This window comes from Spodoptera frugiperda, chromosome 20, assembly GCF_023101765.2.
Source record: "Spodoptera frugiperda isolate SF20-4 chromosome 20, AGI-APGP_CSIRO_Sfru_2.0, whole genome shotgun sequence".
Lineage (NCBI taxonomy): Eukaryota > Metazoa > Arthropoda > Insecta > Lepidoptera > Noctuidae > Spodoptera > Spodoptera frugiperda.
In genome coordinates, this window is record NC_064231.1 from 9,372,203 (window position 1) to 9,392,433 (window position 20,231).

Genomic DNA, 20,231 nt, shown 5'->3' on the forward strand with positions numbered 1-20,231 from the left:
CGTAGCTTTCTTTAGTTTTAAGTTAGTTTTCATCTTAAGTTCGGAAAGATTATAATATTTCTTTAGTTAAAGTCCGTTTTTAAACTATTTTTTCAATGCCCTAAGTGAGTATACATCTATTAAAATCAAACGCAGAGCTCATTATGTTGATTTTTGAAGAGTTCCCTGGAATATCTTCCACATCTCATTTTTGAAAAGATCCCGCGAGATCGGGAACTCATCATCATCATCATCATCATCAGCCTATAGCTATGGGAACTATGTGGTTAAAACCAAAAATTTGCCGGAAGTCACTATTCCACGCGAACGAAGTCGCGGGCAAAAGCTAGTTCTAAATAAATTGGTTTCGTTGTATTTGTCAATTAATAAGTTTATTTGTTGGGTTTTCCTGGTTTTCTGGTTAAATTATTTAACGTAGGTTTAGTTTGATATCGATTATTAGTAGTTACTGTAGTTAGTTTTTTTAATAAAATTGTAAGTCTAATTTATTAATTAATTAGATAGATTAGATTTAAGTCGTTTCTTTTAAATTATTTAGTTTAAGCTTAGTTATTATAGCATAGAGGATAGGTTGTAATATAATTTCTTTTTTTAGGGTTCCGTAGCCAAATGGCAAAAAACGGAACCTTTATAGATTCGTCATGTCTGTCTGTCTGTCTGTCTGTCTGTCTGTCCGTCCGTCCGTATGTCACAGCCATTTATTTCCGAAACTGTTGGGCCTACATAGTTGAAACTTTGTATGATGATGTATATCGTTAACCGCTATTCGAATTTCAAATAAAAATGAATAAATTTAAAAATTAAAGGGGGGCACTCCATACATGGAACTGATTAAAAAAAATTTTTTTCAGCTAACATATCCGTGATGGGTGTCTATGGATAGTTCTTTAAAAAAGACATTAAGGTTCCTAAAACCACTTTTCGTAAAAATCAATCGTTGGAAAGTTAGACGCTTCCAAAGTGGAAAAATGAGTGTCCCCCCCCCCTCTAACTTTTAAAATAAGAGAGTGAGAAAACTAAAAAAATATATATGCTGTAGATTTCAATAGAAACTAACAACGAAAATTGATTTGAACAAGATATCATTATTAGTTTTTAAGAAATAAAACATTTTCAAAAACCGCAAATATAACTTTGTCGTTCATACAAACACTATGTAAAACCAAGTTATTTTACAACTTTTATATTATGTCATCTACTTGCTGCTACGGAACCCTTCATGGGCGAGTCCGAATCGCATTTGGCCGGTTTTAATTGTTATAAATTCGTAATTCGTAGCTTTCTTTAGTTTTAAGTTAGTTTTCATCTTAAGTTCAAAAAGATTATAATATTTCTTTAGTTTAAGTCCGTTTTTAAACTATTTTTTTCAATGCCCTAAGTATTAAATTCAAACGCAGAGCTCATTATGTTGATTTTTGAAGAGTTCCCTGGAATATCTTCTACATCTCATTTTTGAAGAGATTCCGCGAGATCGGGAACTATGTGGTTAAAACCAAAAATTTGCCGGAAGTCACTATTCCACGCGAACGAAGTCGCGGGCAAAAGCTAGTTGTTTGATAAATTGATGAGTATTTAAACCAAACCGAAATATTATAAATACCAAACAAAATTCTATAATCGCTAATTACAGGTATCTAATAACCATAATTGAAATTCTATACTCGAAACATTTCATTAAAATTAAAGCCAATTGTTAAATTGTTCACATACAATAAAACCAATGTGGGTACTTACCTAACAGGAATGCGGTCGGATATCAAATCCAGTATTTACGAAAACAATGAGCTAAAACAAATTCTATCTGGCAATGTGTTTGTATTATCTGCATCTGAAATCAGAATCTATAGATGTATCCGAACGTATTCATTTGCTCAACGAACAATATTGTGTTCAATGTTCGATCTATTGCAGCTCAAATATCGCAATATTGGTTGGTGTTGGTTGGCGTCAAATTATACAACAATACTAGGTAAGACTACTGGTAATACTAGGTATTATTGAAGGAATATTAGGCATTTAGATTTTTACAGATGACAATTTTAGTTTTTTTACTGGTGGTATCTCATCCATCTATTGCATTTTCATTAGAAAGTTAATTAGGTAGTGTCTTTAAGTACTTTGTATACCTATAATATTAATGGTTAGTGTAGTATGAAATATCTTTGTAATAAGTATTATTGACTATAAAAGTGTAACTAATTGTATGACAAGGGCACGGACTCGAGTCCGTGGAAAACAAACTATTTTAATATGCATATATGTAAAAAGTTACTAAAACCCGAAAAAGATACCTAAGTAAGTACCATGTTCAAGTTTAATTCAACTTCCAACGCTTTATAAACAAATCCAAAAAGCGAATGACAAAAAGCGTTCTATTGTCACGTATTCCGAGTATTATTAGCGGTTAATTATATTCGACCGAGACGCCATCGCCACAATAATTGTGGTGTGTTCCCGCATTGTATTTGTGCAGTGGCGGGAAATCATTGGCGGCCATTGCGCCTTAATTGTGCAGAAGTATTTAATGACCTCTGTTTCTGATACAATTAATGGACATCGATATGGGATGGACGATTTTTTTGTCCGTAATTTAGGAAATTAGGTAATAGATATAGACATATCTGCTTATTTTTCCGAAAAGCAATCCGTACCTTAATAATGAAAAACAAAATGCAACGCACTCAGGCACTTTAGCTTGCTAATCCGCTGGGCTTTTTTTTTTTTTTTTTTTTTTTAGGGGGAAAATCATCCAATGACTTCTCCCGCCTTGGGCGAGGCGAGAGGGAGTGTCAGACTCTTACTGACTAAAAACCACCCCGTTCCTTCTCCTGCTTTTCGAGCCGGAGCCCCGGTAAACCCGCTAGGTAGTCCGCAGCTCCGGATCAGGCATCAGCCCTACTGGGCCCCATCTGTGGTGGTCTGATGGCTCTTTGAGGCGCGCGCGGAACGCGACGCGCCGCACGCACGGGTCTGGTTCTGTTCGGGCGATGAGCTACCCTTGCTCGCCGTCCACAGGCCCGCACTTACGGTGGCCGGAGATCGTCCCGCGATCCCCGACGCCCAGAGTGTCTCTCGCGACGGCTGGGGCGTGAGGAGGTTTGTTCCCTCACGCGTCCCGCCTCCTCCTTAGCTAGCATGACTGCTTCGCAAAAGGAGGAGACGGCATCCCAATCCCTCTCGCTCCGCACCATGGCCTGAACCAGTGCCGGGCGCGAGAGGTCGCCGTCGCCGACCACATCCCTGAGGACTTGGCGGTGCTCGGCCCACGCAGGGCACACCGCCACTGTATGTTCTACTGTGTCCTCCGGGCGGTCCTCGCAGTGATGACACCCGGGCGTTTCCTCCCGCCCAATAAGGAACAGGAACCTACCGAAACTCCCATGTCCGGTAAGCACCTGCGTCAGGCGGTAGGTGAGGACGCCGTGGCGCCTCTCTAGCCACTCCTCAAAGAGGGGTCTTACCGCTGCAATGACAGCGAGCCCAGCCCTCGGTTGCGACAGTCGTTGCTGCCATTCCGCCATGAGATCGCCATTCCGCCATGAGATAATCCGCTGGGCTACGTCAGTGACGCTAGGCTACGCCATTAGTAAATTTACGATCTGTGAGTTGAGGTTCCTAGGAGAAGCTATGGACTAACCGATATATAATTATATAGTTCTACAGAACTAACTTTAATTTTCTATATGGGTATATAGAAAATTAAAAACTGAGGTAATGTGCGGAGGAGACTGACTTCTCGTCTACTCCTCTGCAACGGTAAACTATAAGTGGAGCCGAATAACGCTAGACACCACAAGTGTTAGGAATACGAGGAAATGTTTCCTGCACGTAAGGTAGCCAAGGGAAACACATTCGGTGGGTACGAGTATTCATGTGTGATAGTTTCGTATCACATCAGGGTGATATTTATTCAGTAAGTGTCTAATAGTGCTCTTCATCCTTCTCAACCGAAGGGGCCTCCGTGAAGATTTTCCACATTAAGATATTTATTTTTATATTTCAAAAATACAAGACGCATTTCAAGTACGTGAACATTAATTGCTGTTAACCACTAATTAGGTAGGTAGGTGTTTGAATTTGCATGAGATAATTCCAATGAGCCGTCTACTAGACTATGCTTCATTGCTCCCTAAAGCTCCATTTTGTGCACTATTCTGGCAAACAACCGAAACTTCTTCAGCATAAACTAAAGAGGATTATTAACACCAATGTACGTAGGTACCTATGTAAACTCTCAAAGTTAATGGTTCTAATATTTATTGTTGTGATGTTAATATATTTAATGGAAAGGACTCTTAAAACGGTATTGTCAAAAATGCTCAAGTCAGCAATTCACTTTTACTTACCTTTAATTTTTAGTTTCGAAATAACAATCATACCGGTCTGGGACTTTGAACACGTCTATATACCTTAGTCGGTGCTCTACCAACCAAGCAATCAACTAACAGCTGAAAACATATGACTCCTCTGGTGTTGCAGGTTCAGGGTGCAGCTAATCATAATACCTACCATCAAGTCAATAAGTCAATAAATAGAACTGCTCGTTTGGTCCCTATCCCTAAAAAAATACACAAGCTGCCTGCATCGTTGTTGTTTCGAAACCTATTCAGATGTTTCACATTTACACCTACCTTTTAAATAAATTAAAGAAAATATTAAGTACTATACAAAATACAAGAATTTTTCAATCTATTTTTAGGATTAAAATGTAAAATGTAAGTATGTACTTTTAAATCTTAATCATAGGAGGAGAGATTCTCCGATTCTCAATCATCTCCGATTCTTTAAAAAAAGAAAACAGCCTGTTTACAAACTACTCTACTCCGACACAATGAAATGTCGTTTTAAATGTCTCGCGCATTTTACCGTCCTACAATAGTTATAGAGAAAATTGTTGCAGTAATTTTCTGAATATTATGTATAACTGTAACTTAACACAAACTTTCTTTCTACATTCTTTAATTCATTTCTAAACGTTTATGACTAATCGATCGATCGCATTCTATTGACAGCTGTCATTCGTAGTGAACTGTCAAAGTGTCAAGAACCAACTGAGCGGTGACTATTTTATTTACGTGAATGAGATTTTTCGTTATTTAATTTCCTTTTACAGTTTCATTTATACTGTTGATTTGTGAATTGTATAATTTTGTGGTGTAATTATAGTGTAAGGTAATCGTAAGAGAAATATAACAATGTCTCATCAAACAGGAATTCAAGGTAGGTGTGTTACATTAGGTACAGTTATCTTTTTCGTTCCAAAATAAACCACGTACTTAGCGAATATTTGTGATAAAAACATCTCTTCCTTGTCATTCGTTTACCAATACAGTTATGACGAAATGTTATAGGGTATATTTTTAGAAATTACTGTTATTCTTGGCTTGCAAACAGATCACCCACGCCGAAATTCTAAATTGATTTTAATAAGGAAGTGCTAATACCTACTGAGTATTCATAGTATCCGGAGCATTCATAATATCCGGAACACTAAAACAGTTATTGTTATGAAACAAACAATGGGAGAAACAATTGCTTTACTTTGAATTCCTAGTTGGACTAAGGATTATTATAGATGTGTAAATAGTAACAATCCTATAAGTATAATCTATATATACAAAATTTATCAGGCTAATAAACCCATATACTTGACTGCCATAACATTAGCCTTTCAACAAGTTATTGGACCTGTTGGGTTGAAGTAGGAACAGGGTGGTTTTTAGTCTGTAAGATTCTGACACTCTCTTGGGCCTTACATAAGGCGGGAGAATCCATCCTCAAAAAATAAAATAATGGTAATTGTAACTACAATATATTTTGTTAACTATTTAAAGTAGTTGTAAACTTGTCAATAAGTTACAACAGTTTATATTCACCACATAAGCCATAATAATAGCTCAAAAAATTGCATAGTCATCAAAGACAAACTGAGTCAACTCTTTGAACATGATAAAAACTTGTTTCAATGTTTTGTTTAAAATACCTATTGTTATTATTACAAGCTTTCAGCTTGCTGCTTAAAACACTTTTTTTAAGTGGTTGGGGGCAGAGGAATTACAAACAAATTATTCACAATTTATTTGTTTGTCTCAAATAACATGCATACTAATTATTAACATTCTACCTTGAAAATTTACAAATTCTCCATAAAAACCATCTAGAAGTGGCGAGTTTGAAAGGGACAAAAAGTAGCCCGTCTCCATCCCCTCAACTATATTCACTTAGAAAATCATGTCAATTCATTGCTCCATTTTGCTGTGATAAACAGGCAAATAAACAGACACCCACACTCTTTCGCATTGATAATATTAGTATGGATAATGTTAAATTATTGTATTTATAATTTGAAAACACTTCAGAGTGTCACAAATTTATATCAGACAAACTTCTGCCAACTGCTTTGCCCACATTTCCATTGGATAAAATGTAGCCCATGTGATATTGTAACTGTTTTATATTATGTCTATTTGCAAACGTTAGGTAAACAACACGAACTTATTGCAAATAACATAATTTTTTAAGGTACTTTATGTGTTGTCCGGGAAAAATATAGTGCTAAGGTCTGTTCTTAAAAGTTAAGGCTAATAAGCACTACCTATTCCTATCACTGGTTATTATCATTGATTGCATAAATACTATAATAGTTACTATAGTTCTACTACTCTTGAACTGTAGTAGTTATGTCATATAAGGATATATAATCTTCATGCAACAAGATAGCTACTTCAATATTACTATAATCATTGCAGAAGTTGGTCATAAAGCGTGAACAATTATTTAATTGTCTACAATGTTAATTTCAGCCAATGCAGAGTTAAAGAAATATTTTGGAAAATGCAGAGACGGAAAGATTCGAGTTATGAAAATAAGCATAGAAAATGGTAAGTGGCTTACATTTTAGAAAATAATTATATTTTTGTTATGTAATTTAATTAAAAATATAAATATCATATAAATATAACATCTATCTAGTAATCATACATCTATATCTACTATAAAAATTTCACCTATCGCATTGTCTCCGCAAAACTTACAAGAAAGAAAGCCTGTGGTATTATGTCCACATTTGTACTATTATTGTGCAATAAGTTTAAATAAATAAATAATATAATAACAAACAAAAACTCTAAAATCCTAATTATTTTTTATTTAAAATTACAGAACAGCTGGTTTTGTCCAAGTACCAACCAGTGAAGCACTCATGGGAACAAGACTTTGACAAATATGTACCTTCGTTAATTGTTGAAGATCTGCCGTGTTACATTTTGTATAGGTGAGTGATGCTATTGTTTTATTATTTATGTTTGTGATACTACATTAGAATTGGAATTACTTAGACTATAATAGACTGCAAATTAGTGTAAAAATGCCCTATTATAATAAATAACTTTAACAGTTATAAAATAAAATAATTTGAACGAACTCTTGAATAAATAATTTGCATAAATAATTTGAACAAAGCTCTAAGCCTCTTTAAACATCTTTGTTAACATTATGGAATGCAAATAAATATATGTATATGAATATGAATAACTCTTATCTACAGTATAGCTAACTATTGAACGATTTTTCCAGGTTTGACTCGACCAACTCGGTAGGACATGAGTGGCTACTGCTGAGCTGGTCTCCGGACAGCGCCCCGGTCAGACACAAGATGTTGTATGCCTCCACGAAAGCAACACTTAAACAGGAATTCGGATCAGCACATATTAAGGATGAAATGCATGCTACTGTAAAGGTAAGTCAAAGTCCAAGCATTTATTCCAATAAATCGTCATTATTAGGCACTTTTTAAATATCAAAAATTCTTGCCTGATTGTATTTCGCGTACATAATAGAAACCTCAGAACTTATATTCAATATCTGTTATAGGAACTTGTTATATTGAAGTATGTGGTTTAATGTGTTTCAAGTATCACCAATTGATATTGAACGCATAAAATCTGAATGACCACTTTATCTTATCTGTGATATAATCATACATATAACAAGTGATCTATAAACAAACAATTTTCTTGAAACTTTATCTATATAATATTGGATTTAAAACCATGAGTAATACAAAAATACTACAAAAACAACTAAACACTAAATTAAATGTGTTATGTTATTTGATGTTCTTTGAAAGCTGCGACCAATGCCATCGTTAATGACCTTGCAGTATAAACCACCGTTTTCTTGGTTTACACAAGGACCTTAATCCATGTAGTTAGCATATGATTTGCCAGTTTATTCTTTTTTATTTTAAATAACTTTCTAAATGTGGGTGCGTTTACAAACATTATACATAAAACCCAGGCACGAAACAACAATTTTGGATCATACGAAGTGCAATTAAGCCACATATAATTAGAGAATGCACAATAATTGAGATTTTAAAACATACAATGTACCTATGTATATTATAATATAGTATATATTATTGTATTTACAGGATGAAGTAAGTCTGAAAGGTTACAAGGCTCACTTGACTGGGGTCAGCGCTCCTGCGCCACTCACTGACAGAGAGGAGGCGTTGAAGGAACTGCAGGAGAACGAACACACGCCACAATATGGAACTGATGCTAGGTATAACAATATTTTATAACATTATATTTGTTTTATTGATTCGGGTTAAAGGACTATGCTTGTTTCAAACTTTCTAGTTCTAGAATATTGGTCCAATTTTTAATGGTTCAAAAGATCTGGATATGATTAAACCGGCAATCAATGTCGAAATCATGTCTCTGCCTTTGAGAAGTTTTAATTTTCGCAAGTAAAACATTTATGCATTATTATCTAAATTAAATAACTAGCCGATCTTTATATTTAGTGGGTTGTATTTACTGGAATATTTTATATATTTTATAAGAATTAATATTTAAGTAGCTGAAATAACAATAAAACATTATTTGATTAAGTTTATCATAATTCCAGGCAGTCGACCATGGGTGGAGTGTCGTTCCCTATAACCGAAGATGCCAAACAAGGAATAAATGATCTCAAACGAGGTTCCTATAACTACTTGCAATTTAAGATAGGTGAGTGCTTATTGCTACTTAATCGTTTATAGTATACTAGCTGCTTCCGCGCGGTTTTCCCCGCTCTGCTCGGTTCCTATTGATAGTAGCGTGATGTTTTATAGCCTATAACCTTCCTCGATAAATGCGCTTTCCAACACAAAAAGAATTATTCAAATCGGACCAGTAGTTCCGGAGATTAGCGCGTTCAAACAAACAAACAATCAAACAAACAAAATCTTCAGCTTTATAATATTAAGTATAGATAAAGATCTAGAATGACTAAACTGCACGGTTGGTGCGGTGGCTGGGCTACCGGCTGCCGCGCAACGTGTAGCGGGTTCGATTCCCGCACGGAGCAGCTCTTTGTGTTGCACAAATTGTTGTTTCACGCTGCTCATAGTGAAGAACCCCTCTGTGACTCGAAAGTAGTAGAGCTTATCTCAATATGTTTACGTGAGTACGTGAGTAAACTTATGCTTATAAAGTTCCTGTATTAGCTATCGATTTCAATCTGGAATCCAAATTTAAGAAAAAATCTACGTAAGCATTAATATATGTCAATTCTAATGTTACAGATTTAGAAGGAGAAAAGATTCATTTATCGAAAGCGGCCAACATATCCCTGACGGAGCTCCCGCAGCAGGTCCCCGGCGACCAGGCCAGATACCACTTGTACATATTCAAGCATACACATGAGAGTGATTACTTTGAGAGTGTCGGTTAGTATCATTTTTGTTTTGATTAAACCTCAGTAGGCTGCGTGACGTCGCCGCGTCTGCGCACGCTGCTTATGATAAAGAGTCCCTATGTGACTCGAAACTAGTAGAGCTTTTCTCCATTAATTTACATAAGTAAACTTGATTTATAATAGTTAATTGTTTAAACCTTGTTAGCCTTACACAACCAGTGTGGTGGCCGTTTAGAATGCATTTGTCACTGCCCCTGTCCTTTACGAGGGTACACGGTTCTAGTTTATCAGAGAGTGCTTCTTTTCCAGTCACTCAAATTTGTACCGTGTAGACCCTTAGGGTCGGACCATATCCGACGAAACATGCATCGCGTATTATCGGTTGCGTAATTCCAGAACAGACAAATGTAAAAAAAAGCACTTTACCGTTCACACTCAGTCGATATTATAATAAAAATATAACAATATAACGTTTGAACTTCGATCCACAGTATTCATCTACTCAATGCCGGGTTACAACTGCAGTATAAAGGAACGGATGATGTACTCCAGCTGCAAAGGACAGTTCTTGGAAATCATTGAGCAGTTGGGCATTGAGATTGCCAAAAGGGTAAGCTAAATTAATGATTTTACTATCAAATTAGGTTTGTATGGACACCTCATTGAGATAGTTATACTAGAACTATCCCATATACCACCAGAGGCGCTGTCAAGGCATTAGTCACTCCATTTGTGATAGCTAAGTTCGCTGATTGAATCTTATGTCTCACTAGCGCCATTTCATTATTTGTTTTTTTTTTATGGTATAATCCGGTAAACGAGTAGACGGATCACCTGATGGTAAGCAATCGCCGGCACGTATGGACACACGAAACGTCAGAGGAATTACAAGTGCGTTGCCGGCCTTTTGGGGGTTAGAATTATAAGGGTAGTTGGGAAATCGGGGATTAGTCTAAAAATTACGAGTTTTCTAATTTCCTTACTATTACATTTCTAAAGAACATATTTAGATATAATTGAAGCAAAACGAGAACCGTGTTTTTGATATTTAGTTTAAGGCTCAATTTCTCAAAAAAAAAGCACTTCTATTAACACTATCTCACAATCTCTAACCCCCAAATTTCACCCTTACAGCTAGAAATAGACGACGGCAAAGAGCTTACAGAAGAGTTCCTTTACGACGAGATTCATCCAAAGAGGAACCTTCACCGTCCAACGTTTGCCAAGCCCAAGGGACCTCCGAACAGGGGGGCCAAGCGAATCACCAAGTCGCAGAGTACTCAGTAGGTGTAGCGTAGCGCAGATGGTAGATATGTGGCCAAGAAATTAAACGGGTGTTGGATTAAATGAGGGATCCAATTTAAGGTATAATTATTCTTCTTCTGTACCGAAAAGGTCATTTTGTAAGGCTAAAAACCTTAACCAACAATTTGTAAAAAAAAACAAATTTATTATAGAAGTACAGACAAATAATATTTTTTGCACATGTCATAGTTATGGTATAGGAATCAAAATAGCAGACAGATCACCTAATGGTAAAATGCTGCCCATGGACATCCGCAACACACACTAAGTAGTCAGAAGTGTGTTGCCGATCTTTAAATCCCAAAAATATTCACTTTATTTGAGCGTATTCCTCGTCATACGTTTCTCATTTAATCTAACACCCTTTATAGTATTAAATAAGTAAATATTTTTCTAATCTTCGGGAATCCTGTGGCTCATTGCACAAAATGTGAGATTTAGTATGAAATGGTACATAATTTTTTCTTTTCTATGTTTTGCTATCGTCAAATATAATTGAAATGCTTAAATCATATTCATGTTGTATGGTATGATCAATATTTTCTATGCCTAGCAATAAGCCACGTGATTTAAATATCTGTATTTTACCACTACCCTTAGTATGAGTTTGCGTTACGTTTAAAGTAATCGAAACGAGAACGCGAACGGCGCTCTGATTGGCCGGCTCGAATAAACTAACCAATCGGAACACCGAATGCGCTTTACGCTTTAAACTAATGCAAACTCGTACTAAGGGTACAGAAGTAGTATTGTAGGCAAGCTCCTTTAAAAAAACTAAGTCTAACTTGCTTATTATTTAAAGACTGTCAAGTCCAAAGTGCAATAATATTAAAATTACCTACTCTAAAATGTTCAAAACATCGATTACTTTCTAAAGTTTTTAAAACCAACTTCTAAACTGTAATTCGTTTTAATAAAGCATGTATGAATTTTATTGTATACTTGATTGGAAAACTTGTAAAACAATGTATGTTGTATTTGAATATACTGAATTAAAAGTATTATTATTATAAAGTGTAACATTAAAAATATAAACGAATTATATAGTTGACAATGAAATTTTACGGATTGCGTAACGCGTTCTTTTATTTTTTAGATTTAAAATTAAATAAATTATGTGTAAATTCGATCGCTGTATTTTTAGAGCACATATTTTGTATATCTGTGCATCTGTCATTTAAATTCTATACGAAATCCAAAAATAATTGTATGTATTATGCAAAAATATTCAATATTCAAATCCTATACTTTTATCTGTACCAATACCATTTTGGCTTGAAAATTATTAATTGATTGATTTAACTAAAAATCACTCTCGTTAAATAATAGAGAAAAGCTCTATTAATATAAAGTATAAAGTTATACCTACTATAAAGTTACGATATATTTTATCTTTATGTATTACTGTAATGTATATTTTTGCAAAAATATTATTCGAATGTATATTTCATAAATATTGCGGACTTATTTTTAAAATCGAGTTTTTATGAACGCATATGTAGCTCAATGTATTTATTAATTAGATCTTGCCATTTTTAAAGTTTTGTAACTCTAATATATAAATCTAAGCGTTCTTTATAATCTCGTTTCAATAATTATAAGTCTTAGCATTTTTTTACCTTTCGTATATTAACATTTAAGTGAAATAATTTGCTTTTTCTAAACTTAAATTTGATGCACAAATGAAATTTGTAAATACATATTTCCTTATATTTTTGTAAATCGGTTTGACCACATATGAATTGAGCAATTTGTGTAACAATAAAAAGTGCTTTTAATATTATTTTCATTTTATTCAGGTAGCAGCCGAACTTAAAATAAAATTGGGTATTCCATTCATATTCTTGGATGTTTTATTTAGCAAATGCATAATCACTTGTTCTTGCACATAAAAAAAAACAAACAATTGGTATTAAATTCTTATATTTTACTAATATAATCTATTTACATTCACTCGGTTCCAGCTCATTGCGGATATAAATATCAACAAAAGACAAACTATTGAACATTTATGAAGTTAATTTACATTTTACTGAAAGGCCTCAAGCGGTTGCGCCTGAGTCTTGCTTGATGCATGACCGCATAGTGGAGGTGCAGAATTTACAGTATAAATTCATTTTTAATTTTCTGGTAGATAGTGCAGGGCCGGATTTAGGGGAGGGCAACCGGGGCGAAAGCCCCGGGGCCTCCACAAGCAGGGGGCCTCCACAATAGACTTCGGAAAAAAAATCTTTCAAATTTCAACTAGTAAACCTAGTAAACATCTCTTCCTTTGATATTTTTTTTTTCGCTTTTACCTTTACCTACAGCCTAAAGTACTTAATGCATACAGAAATCATTGATCTATATTTGTTCACTCCAATGAGGCAACCAGTGAAATGTCAAAATCTTAAATGGACCTGATAAGCACTTCCAATTTACTACCCATCTTGAGGGAGTACCCCAATGGCTCAATGGCTCAGTGACCCCACTGAGCCATTGAGCCATTTTACTAATGCCCGCAACCTCGGATGTTGGGAATTCGATTCCGTGTCCATCAACGATTCAACGACAAATCATCAACGATTTTTCGGCAAAAAAAGCTCGAAAGGTTCCGTTTGTTATATTTATATGTGTTTGTTAAATACTAAGAGAATCTACTTGGTTTTACAATAAATTATTTATTGAAAAACTCGACTGAAAAAAATTTTTCGTTTTATTTGGAAAATAATTTGGGGCAAGGGGCCTCCACTCCTTTGTTGCCCCGAGGCCTCTGGACCCCTAAATCCGGCCCTGAGATAGTGGCACAAAATTCAACAAATGAAATTAAAATGTGCAATAAATGAATAAATAAATAACCAGATTTCCAGAGGAACATTTGACTAATAATAGTTTATTTATTTATTTACATTAAATAGAATCGTTTATTTATTTAGATTTCTTCAATTTTCTTCTCTCCTTCTTCGACAACTAACATGGTGTGGTGATCCGTTAGGCTGTCATACTTTTCTTTTGCTGATTTCTCTAACGCTTGATGAAACTGTTCATCTCTGTAAAATAATATCAAAATTCACATGGTATAGTGGTTATAAAGGTATTACTTGACAGTCATATGAATAGATAGGGGTTGGTTTGTGGAAAACAAATTCGTTATTTTGATAAAAAAACGGTTTGGATTTAAAAGGACTCTACAAATTGAAATTAGTGTTTCACGTAAATAAAAATATTTATTAGTTATTGCAAAATATTGCATCAACTTACCGAGCTTCCTTTAATTTGTACAGAGCTTTTCTAATGTCTATCATATCAACACCAGTCAATTTCAATAGTCCTAAAATAGCTATGCCAGCAAAAAAGCTCAGCGCAGTTCCTGCAAAAACAAAATCAAAGCATTTATTACCATTAATCTTCAATTAGGCACTTTTAATAATATCAAATTGAATTGTCTATCAGTCTGTCTAGCTAGGTGCTCGTTCCAAAGTGTAATAAATATTATTTTCTAATTTATCCTTTTACTCACTTCACTTATAAAAGAATATAAATAATACTGTAAATAAAAACTGTATAAAAGAAAGTTTTTTTTTTCTAAAACTATTTGTGTTTGATAGTTTATATCAACAGTGATGTATCTGCCAAAAATTTGGAGCACCTAGCACCGAAGTTTGATATATAGCAGTATAAAAATATTATTTTTTGCACAATAAAATCTACCACTAACAGATAAAGAACTTAATTTGAGGGACTAAAAATAATTATTGGTATTATACATACCTAAACCAGCACCCACTAGAATGGCGGCCAAACCCATATCAATTTTATATAAAGCTCCGGTCAGGGCACCGGCTGACACAAACTCAATCAAAGACGTGTCGCCTCTGTACACTGATATTGTTGTTGATGTTAAACTGAAATTATAAATATTATATGCATTAATTTAAATAAAAACTGATGTAATAGTAATACATATATGAAGGTACTAGCTTCTGCCAGCGGCTTAGGTTGCATTCCCAAAGTAAGCAAAGTACTCAAAGTAGCCTGTGTTATTCTAGAACATAATCTCACCTGTCCCAAATTTGCTCCTGATATTAGCAGTTTTTGTGTGAATGAGTAAGAAATAAACAAATATAAAAACTTACACATTTATAATATTAAGTAGGATGAGAGGATTTTAAGCAATCGAAGTAATAGGGAAATCATAATAGTTAAGTGCAAATATTTCAACAAACAAAATAATTACTGTTTGCCCGCAACTATCTTTTTGGTCTACATGTCAGGAGTATAAACTACAAACTTCAGATTAACATAATATTTAAATTCGTAATACACATATGTACCTGAATATTCCTGTAAAGAAACACAATCTCCAGCCCCATTTATATGCACCCTTTGCAAACGCTACAGTTACATAATCTTGTAATTTTTTCTGAAAACAGAAAAGTATAATATAGCATTTTATTTATAAATTTTTATAGTTAACATATTTTTTTTATTCACCAACCAGGGGTTTAAAATAAACAAATAAGGAATATTACCTTAGCGTCTGCAGTAGATTTGAATATGGTAGCTTGATTATTCTCAATGAAGTTTAAATAAGCCACCCGAGAACTAACAAATCCTCCCATACATGCACCAATAAAGGCTCCACATAATGCTGACTGCATTACTGTGTTTAATTCTTCAGATACTTCTTCGAATTCACTGAAATATGATATTTTGAAGTTAATTTCTATGGTACCTATTAAGAAAGCGTTTCTTGTTTTAATAGAATAGTTATTTCACTTACAAAATTATCAAATTCGTGCCAGGAATTTTATTTTAATTAAGGAAAGTATTTTATTTATAAAAGAGATTGTTTGGATAGACAAAAATAACCTAAATATTTTCATATACATTTTTCATGTTTATGGCCTTACCCGCCCGTATACATTCGTTTGACTCTATCCCAACCCGTTTCAGGACCAGTAGGGCTTGGTCTATTGAGCAGATCCTTGTCATATTGCCCAGAAGAATGTCGAAATATGCCTAATGCTATTGTCGGCGATAACTTCGTGATTGTACGAAACATTGTAAAGGTTAACTTGTTAAATACTTTATAGACTAATCCTTAACGAATAACACTCTTATTTATATACACCACATATTGTACTTCTATAAATTATTATTTTAAAATTCTTATTTTCTATTCCTCATAAACCGAGAAACCCGGTGACATTCGTGTGACTTAAATGATGTTTTGACAGTAATTTGACACATGACAGTGCTGACAGTTAAAAAATCGTTTGGAAATGCAAGTTAGCAATTCCATTTTATTACAAAAGAATACGTAAGAATAAATGATAATATTTTACGGCTAAATTAACTAAAAAGTCACGGTTTACTAACGTTCATTAATAGACGAAAGCTCTACTCTAGTTTCGAGTCACAGAGGGACTCGTCATCATGAGCAGCGTGCGCAGACGCGGCGACGTCGCGCAGTGTACTGACTGAGTTCTAAACCACGCTTCGGGTTCAAAGTTATAATAAAACTTGCGCAAACAGCCCTTTTTTTACAACGCGATGGAAATCCTCATGGACTTCCCGCACCGTGGGCATGACGGGAGGCGTGCCAGACTCTTACTGGCTAAAACCACCGTGGTGTATGTGGTGTTCCTCTACTGCCTGTGGCCGAAATCCGGGTTGCCCTCGCGGATTCATTACAACCCGGCAGGCTTCAACCTACCGCTACGTTTACGGCAGGTCCCGTCTCGTTAGCACAAACAACCCTGTTAATATTGTATTGTCACTCACTCACATTGCTGATCATTGGAGATTGGGAGCTGTCAGAAGGCGTACATAATTAGTTTATAAGAATCTCTTGAATTCAAAATACAATGTACGACTTCAGGCCATAACTCTTGTCAGTAGTCAGTACTTTTTCAGAATATTTTTATTAAATGAGCCCACATCTCATATGGAATAGTAAGCTAATATTTTGTAAACGCATGTTGTTTGTTATACCTAAGTAGGTAGGTATTATATGAGATGTAACGGTAAGTTACCGTTACACATATTTTGCAAGTTCTCCCCCAACTAGGATTTTCGAAAGAACCACTTTATTGCTTTGACATAAAGTGGAAAACTTAGGTACTCACATTCCTAGAAGTTTCAAAATAACCTTTTTTTGGTTTACACGAAAATTAGTTTTGTGCTGGAATTGAACCCTCACCGCTACTCGTGCGCAGCTTGGTCGCCCCACCTGTGCTGGGGTAGTTATTTTTTTATCATATGACCCGGGCTTGGATCAAGCCTATTTATAATGGTTTCAAACATATTTTGACGGTTCCAGTAATTTTCGAGGATAGGATGGCTTAGTTAGAACAAGTGATGTCATTTAAAAATCTTGAAATAAGTACCTACCTAGTTATCTCAAAATTTCCCCTCTGTGCCTGAACTAACCTCCTTATGTACCTAACATCTCCAGTAAAATCTCAACAAGTATGTTGAAAAAATGGTGTGAAAGTAACACTAGCAGAAGCAGAAGTGGGCCATAAACTGTTCTGATATCTGTCAAGACATGATTGTACGATGGCCCAAATAATATTATAATAGGCATCTTTAAATACCTAACTATACCGTATGACTGGTGAGATACGTTCAATTGACTTATGGAGAGTACTTGGTATTCGATTCTCCTTAACTTGCTATAACCCTTAAATTGGCACTGTACTCCACTAATACCATAAACTTTAAAAAATCTAATGACCCAAATATTTAAAAAAACCTAAATTTTTTATATTAAATAAGTAGCAATAATTGTCAATCTTGGTAGAAATTTATTGTAAATTGTGATAAAATCGAAAATAATTTGTCAAATTCAAAATGTTTTCGAAACGGTCTGGTGTCTCTGCGACCCGGGTAAGGTTTTTATTGTTTTCTTTACTTTTTCGTTTGGAAGTGCTGGGTTTTTGGCTTTGAGGCACAAGGGGGCCTAACAAGTAACATAAAATATTCGATATTATTGCTCTAATTTACGTAATAACAATATTATAAGCTAGAATCAAAGTATGTACTCCGTGAATACCGTTGCCAGATCAGTACGAAATAGACTTTGGTATACACGAAGTACATTGCCAAATGCATAGTGTTAATCAATATGTATTTTATTTCTATATTTTATATATTATAATAACAAAAGTTGAGTTTTTTTTTACGTTTGATGGGTTGACGTTTGGCTGCTATCTCGCCTGTTCGTACGTGATGATGCGGCCTACGATGGAGCACGTCTGCCCATAAACAACCTATTCACTCGGACTTTGAAGACACCCAGGTTATACCCATCAGGAAACACAGATTCCGGCAAAGAATTTCACTCTCTAGCAGTTCGCATAAGGAAGCTTGAAACAAAGCGCTTGGTGCGAGTGGGTGGGATATCTACCATGAAGCGGTGGCGCTTCGCCGATTGTCTTGTGATTCGATGATTTAAGGACTAGGGGGAATCAAGTTGTGCAATTCCACCTCGCACTCTCCGAAATAATCTTGCAGAGTATGAACGTGACTGATGACGTCAATTTCATACTAAATAATTTTTGTTTGTGATGTTTTTTTTTATAAATAAAGTAATAAATTAACAAAATGAGTATTAGTGATATATTGGCAGTGTGCTACACGTAGTACAAACGTAGTTTACACTATAATTGGCAATGTACTCTCTGAAGTACACAGGTTTTCGCGAAAACTGTAATGTACAGATTTTTTCCATAATTTTTTTCACTCCTCTGGGATCATAATAAATACAAAAATAACATTAAAATGACAAATTTAAGAAATAAAAGTGCTTGCCAGTTTAAGGGATAAAAAGGTACTTATTTTTTTTTACGACTGCCTCGTTGGTCGAGTGGTCGCAAGTGCGACTGCCGAACAAGGGGTCTCGGGTTCGATTCCCGGGTCGGGCAAAGTATTACTGGGCTTTTTTCGGATTTTCGAAAATTTCTCGGTAGTAGCACGGAGTCTGGAATTGTGTCCAGGATATGGCAATAGGCTCACCCCCTATTACATGGGACTTATAACACAAAAGGTGAAAAGTGGGTGTACATTGTGTAGCGGCATTACGTGCTGCAATGTGCACCTCTGCCTACCCCTTTAGGGATAAAAAGGCGTGACGTTGTGTGTGTGATTTTTTTATCGAAATGTCTCTAAAAATAAGTGAAATTTGAATAGGTCTCGATGTAGGTAGGTAACAGCTGTACGGTGTAGGTACCTATGTATTCTGTGTTAATAGCGTGCTGCGCGACCCGTGCGTACGCGCAGTGTCCAAGTATTCCGCAGTTAAATAAATAAATACTGGACTCTCGGTGTACTGTGTACGAAGTTTACTAAGAAGTTATTTAATATGTCATTTCTATGTTATTTTATTTCATAATATATGTTCGCATACTATCACGTCCTCAAATATTGAAGATATCTCACCAGTCAGTCTGTATAGGTACGCAAGATCCTTGATAGATTCGTTTTCTGGTGATCTATCTGCACTTCCTTAAGGTTGTCCTGGTGACAACTGTGCGTGGTGAATTAGGATTTATTTTGTAAATCTTAGGTCTGTATTAAATATAGGTACCTGTGTGGCAGGATAGAGGGATGAAATAAAATAAAATCTCCATTTTCAACTATATTTTATTATAAAATCACAAAGAATAAATCTAGAATTCAATAGGGTAGTCACTTAGATATTAATATTGTTGTATATATTTATAATTCATATAACTGTTTTACATAATGTAGTTTAGTAGACGCACGGCCTCTCAGGTGAACCGTGCGTGCATCATAAAAGTAATTTTCACAAACAATCATCAAAATATGTCTCATAGTGAAATATAGCTCGTTAAAGCTTGCCATTTGATTTTAGACGTGTCTTCATTAGAGATAAAACATTAGTTAAGTTGAAAGGAAAAATATTATTATATCCCTGTTATTTTTCCCAACGATTGGTCTTTGGCATATTGAATTAAGACTAATTAATATTGACATGTTCAAATTGTTTCAGCAAGTCTTACTACGATAGTGAACGAAACTAGATGTGCTTCCCGATAAACTGATGAAATAACTTTACGTTGAACCATTGTTTACATCTATTTAACTATTTTAACTTTACACACAACCCTTTAATTTGCACACCTTTATTTAATTCTTTTAATGAAACAACTAAAACATTAACCGAAGAAACCAAGGTAGGTAGTAACAGTAGATAATATCTCCTACGAAGGGTTTCCATAAGTTAGGTA

At 34.9% G+C, this 20,231-nt stretch overlaps 2 protein-coding genes across 2 annotated transcripts; one reads left to right on the plus strand and one right to left on the minus strand.

The window, feature by feature from the left end:
- Positions 1 to 5,017: 5,017 nt before the first annotated feature.
- LOC118282401 (twinfilin) lies at positions 5,018 to 12,836 on the plus strand. The gene is made up of 9 exons (XM_035603466.2): positions 5,018 to 5,220; positions 6,804 to 6,881; positions 7,162 to 7,273; positions 7,576 to 7,738; positions 8,435 to 8,568; positions 8,917 to 9,020; positions 9,578 to 9,721; positions 10,182 to 10,300; positions 10,825 to 12,836. Exons 1-9 carry the CDS (start codon positions 5,196 to 5,198, stop codon positions 10,975 to 10,977), a joined length of 1,032 nt encoding a protein of 343 aa, XP_035459359.1. The 5' UTR covers positions 5,018 to 5,195; the 3' UTR covers positions 10,978 to 12,836.
- A 1,014-nt stretch (positions 12,837 to 13,850) lies between these two features.
- Positions 13,851 to 16,209, minus strand: LOC118282402 (RPII140-upstream gene protein). The gene is made up of 6 exons (XM_035603467.2): positions 15,888 to 16,209; positions 15,507 to 15,672; positions 15,309 to 15,397; positions 14,746 to 14,879; positions 14,236 to 14,344; positions 13,851 to 14,024 (listed from the first exon to the last, which is right to left on the minus strand). Exons 1-6 carry the CDS (start codon positions 16,037 to 16,039, stop codon positions 13,907 to 13,909), a joined length of 768 nt encoding a protein of 255 aa, XP_035459360.1. The 5' UTR covers positions 16,040 to 16,209; the 3' UTR covers positions 13,851 to 13,906.
- Between the last annotated feature and the right edge of the window lie 4,022 nt (positions 16,210 to 20,231).

What these genes read in the sequence shown, in the direction of transcription:
- LOC118282401 (XM_035603466.2), top strand. Translation starts at nt 5,196, where the DNA reads ATGTCTCATCAAACAGGAATTCAAG. An exon ending in CAATATGGAACTGATGCTAG is followed by an intron (nt 8,569 to 8,916) that starts GTATAACAATAT and finishes TCATAATTCCAG; the next exon opens with GCAGTCGACCATGGGTGGAG. An exon ending in TGATTACTTTGAGAGTGTCG is followed by an intron (nt 9,722 to 10,181) that starts GTTAGTATCATT and finishes TTCGATCCACAG; the next exon opens with TATTCATCTACTCAATGCCG.
- LOC118282402 (XM_035603467.2), bottom strand. Translation starts at nt 16,039, where the DNA reads ATGTTTCGTACAATCACGAAGTTATCGCCGACAATAGCATTAGGCATA. An exon ending in TCTAGTGGGTGCTGGTTTAG is followed by an intron (nt 14,345 to 14,745) that starts GTATGTATAATA and finishes TTGTTTTTGCAG; the next exon opens with GAACTGCGCTGAGCTTTTTT. An exon ending in TACAAATTAAAGGAAGCTCG is followed by an intron (nt 14,025 to 14,235) that starts GTAAGTTGATGC and finishes ATTATTTTACAG; the next exon opens with AGATGAACAGTTTCATCAAG.